Source organism: Gadus morhua, chromosome 13 (assembly GCF_902167405.1).
Source record: "Gadus morhua chromosome 13, gadMor3.0, whole genome shotgun sequence".
In the NCBI taxonomy this organism is placed as follows: Eukaryota; Metazoa; Chordata; class Actinopteri; order Gadiformes; family Gadidae; genus Gadus; species Gadus morhua.
The window spans coordinates 26,727,141-26,730,217 of record NC_044060.1 but is presented as its reverse complement, the minus strand read 5'-3'; the positions used below and the strand labels follow the sequence as shown (position 1 = coordinate 26,730,217).

Sequence of the window (3,077 nt, the reverse complement as noted above, 5' to 3'; positions counted from 1 at the left end):
CGTCTTCATAGTAATACAGACCTACTAGCAGTGCTGCTACCATTTTCTTCTGTTATTGACAGTTATTTTGAATTTAGGACAGGGTGTATGGCCACCTAACTTAGGGATCCTAACTTAAGAAACTCCTAATAGTTCTGTAATAGCTAAATTCCTATCTTAAGATAAGATAGGATTTCTTCCTAAGTTAAGTTAGGATACCTCCTTCTGTAATATCAAAACCCCTAAATGCCTTCCTATCTCAAGATAGGATAGGATTTCAGAGTTAGGAAGTTTCTGTAATGAGGCCCCTGGGGCCGTATTACAGAAACTTCCTATCTTAAGTCCTAAGTTAAGATAGGAGAAGTGGAGATAGGATTTTTCTCAATTTGGTATTACAGAAACATATCCTATCTTAATTTAGGAATCCTATCTTATCTCAGGTTAAGATATCCTAAGTAGGCGATCTAGCATCGACATTCAGCTTTTATGTCTGTTACCTAGCAACTGATGAAACTTGTTGTCGGATCACGTCACTTCACAGCTGACAACTGTCATAATCCTAAAATATCCAAAAACAACTGCTAGCTATGGATGGGATTGGGAAAATACAACGTCGTGCCGAAAATTTTAAAGCGGACGAAATAGAAAAGTTGGTGAGTTTAGTAGAAAGCTCAAAGGAAATATTGTATGGGAAATTTTCTATGAGTCTGACCAAAGAAAAGAAAGACCAAGAATGGCTGAAAATAGCCGAAAAGGTGAGCACCGTATCAGGGATCAGTAGAAACGTTGAAAACGTCAAGAAAAAAATTACCACACTCACAAGTGTCGTTAAGAAAAAAGCAACGTTAATTTGTAAAGACCGGAGAATTACCGGTGGTGGCAACTCTTCCGCTACCCCCCTGACACCGGCGGAGGACCGGATTGTGGGACTCCTCAGCAAGGCTGACTACGAGGGTAAAGCCAGTTTATAGACCTCCGTAAAGTGCTTTGTAGTCAACATATAAGATCGATCGGACGGCAAATTGCATTGCGTATCCGACATCCCGACGGAGAACTTTGAAGAGTGAATTTGCTTATGTCTATCTTATAATGTTTGACGTTCTCGTTCTCCCTGCTAGTGATTATGTTTCTTGACTTTATATTATAGCTGCTATGATATGATATATGATAAGAAAGACATACTAATTAACGTTCTGGCTGTCCATGCAGGCATCGATGGAGGCTTTGAGACTGGGTTGCCAGTGGACTTCTTGGAGACCACAACTTCAGTCAGTGAAGTTGTTGAAGTCGATGCTACACAACCGCCTCCTGGTAAGATGTTAGGCTACTTGTAAGACGTTGTGATGATGATGACTTGGGGTCATATGTCAGCTAAACTGTCATTTATCTCGTCATTCATAATCTGTTTATAGCTTAAATGACATTACATGAATGTGCATACATTAAATCATCTAACATATCTGGCACCAGGATTATTTCCCTTTTATTAGTATGCTAATCAGAATTCTCTTTGTTTTTGCAGAAAAGAAAACACGTCCGCTGAAGTCATCACCAGAAACCCTTGCTCTGCTAGAAATTGAGAGGGAGAAGCTTCAATTATACAGAGAGAGAGTCGCCATAGAAAGAGAGCGACTCCTCCTTGAGAGGGAAACATTTGAATGGGAGAAGAGTAGGGCCAGAGTGTGCAAAAAATGTTTAACTGAAATATAAATGAATGAATTGTAATCTTGACCATTGTGTTGCTTCTATTTTTTAATTTAGTTTAAAAAAAATCTAATATAAGTCGATTTCTTGTGTTGATTCCATTGTAATGGACATCCTGTGCCTCTTCGGGGTGCTCCATATCCTGATCTGGTATGTCTGGATCTGGGAGGTTTGCCAGTCTGCAGATGTTGTGTAGCACAGCTGTCGCTTTGATGAACAGAACGACCTTCTCTGGAGAATATTGGAGATATCCACCACTCATGTCATGGCACCTCCATCTAACAGGAAAATATGCAGTTTTAGAAAGATCTTGCAATATGTCTATAGTAGACCTAAGTATGCCTTGAGCTAGAGGGCCGTACAATGCACTCACACCTTCCAAATGAAACACACCATGCACAGACCTTTAACTACTTTATGAATATACCTGCTCTTCCAGACTCTGAACAGACGTTCCACTCTTGCCCTGCATTTTTTGTGTGCTTGGTTGTATCTGATAATACAAAGCAAATATCATAAACTGAGTGTCCTAACAACACAAATGTAAGAATACTTATATATAAGCTTTTTTTTTTTATTTAGCATACCGCATGTCTTGTGGTGTGCGCTCATTGGCTACTGGCGTCAAAAGAAAGGGTTTTAATGGGTAGCCAGAATCCCCAAGCAGCCATCCACTCAAACCACTTTCCCCCAGATACGTATTGATGTCACTGCAGATAGACTAGTTGTTACAACAAGTAAAACCACATTTCTAACAATATAGGCCTAGGGAAATAGTCTTAATCATATACGCCACCTTGTGTTGAAGACGAAGGCGTCATGACTTGACCCAGGCCACTTCGCTACTAAATGTCGGATGAGCATGTTATGGTCTCCTATTGCCTGAATATTGATCGCATGGTATCCTTTACGGCAAACATAGGTAGCTTCATCCTCTTTGGGCGCTTTAATTGGAAATAAGGATCCGTCCTCCAGTCCTATTACACCCGGCATCCTTGCGTGTTCATAGAAGGCTTCCTTGATGATGTTGAGTTCATCACCCGTTGGAAACTTAATGTAACGTCGGGCTAATCCGCCAATGGCTTTTGCCACCTCAGTTAAATTACGCGACACTGCAGGTTGTGAAAGTTTACCTATATCGGCTACTTCGCTCTGAAAGTCACCTTTTGCAAAAAGTCTCAGCGCATTTGTCAGCTGTACGCCAACAGGCAGAGCCCCATGACGGCGTGTCGGTCTCTCCAGAAAAGGTCGTAGCTCCTCGGCCAAACCCAGGATCATGGCCCGGGGAAGCCTGTACCGGCTTATAAGTGTTGTATCGCCGAAACGTAAAACATCGTTGGGATCACTCAAAAGCCTTTCCACAAACATATTTCGTAGATCCCCATTAGGCCTAC

General features: G+C 41.4%; 1 protein-coding gene across 1 annotated transcript; it reads left to right on the top strand.

Moving 5' to 3' along the window:
• Positions 1-308: 308 nt before the first annotated feature.
• On the top strand, positions 309-1,710 carry LOC115557652 (uncharacterized). Its single transcript, XM_030375630.1, has 3 exons — positions 309-933; positions 1,189-1,290; positions 1,502-1,710. Exons 1-3 carry the CDS (start codon positions 567-569, stop codon positions 1,687-1,689), a joined length of 657 nt encoding a protein of 218 aa, XP_030231490.1. The 5' UTR covers positions 309-566; the 3' UTR covers positions 1,690-1,710.
• The last annotated feature ends 1,367 nt before the right edge of the window (positions 1,711-3,077 follow it).

Bases quoted from the DNA above. Each gene is read 5' to 3' on its own strand.
- LOC115557652 (XM_030375630.1), top strand. From the start codon at position 567: ATGGATGGGATTGGGAAAATACAACGTCGTGCCGAAAATTTTAAAGCG. The intron at 934-1,188 runs GTAAAGCCAGTT...CTGTCCATGCAG, and splicing joins CAGCAAGGCTGACTACGAGG to GCATCGATGGAGGCTTTGAG. The intron at 1,291-1,501 runs GTAAGATGTTAG...TTGTTTTTGCAG, and splicing joins TGCTACACAACCGCCTCCTG to AAAAGAAAACACGTCCGCTG.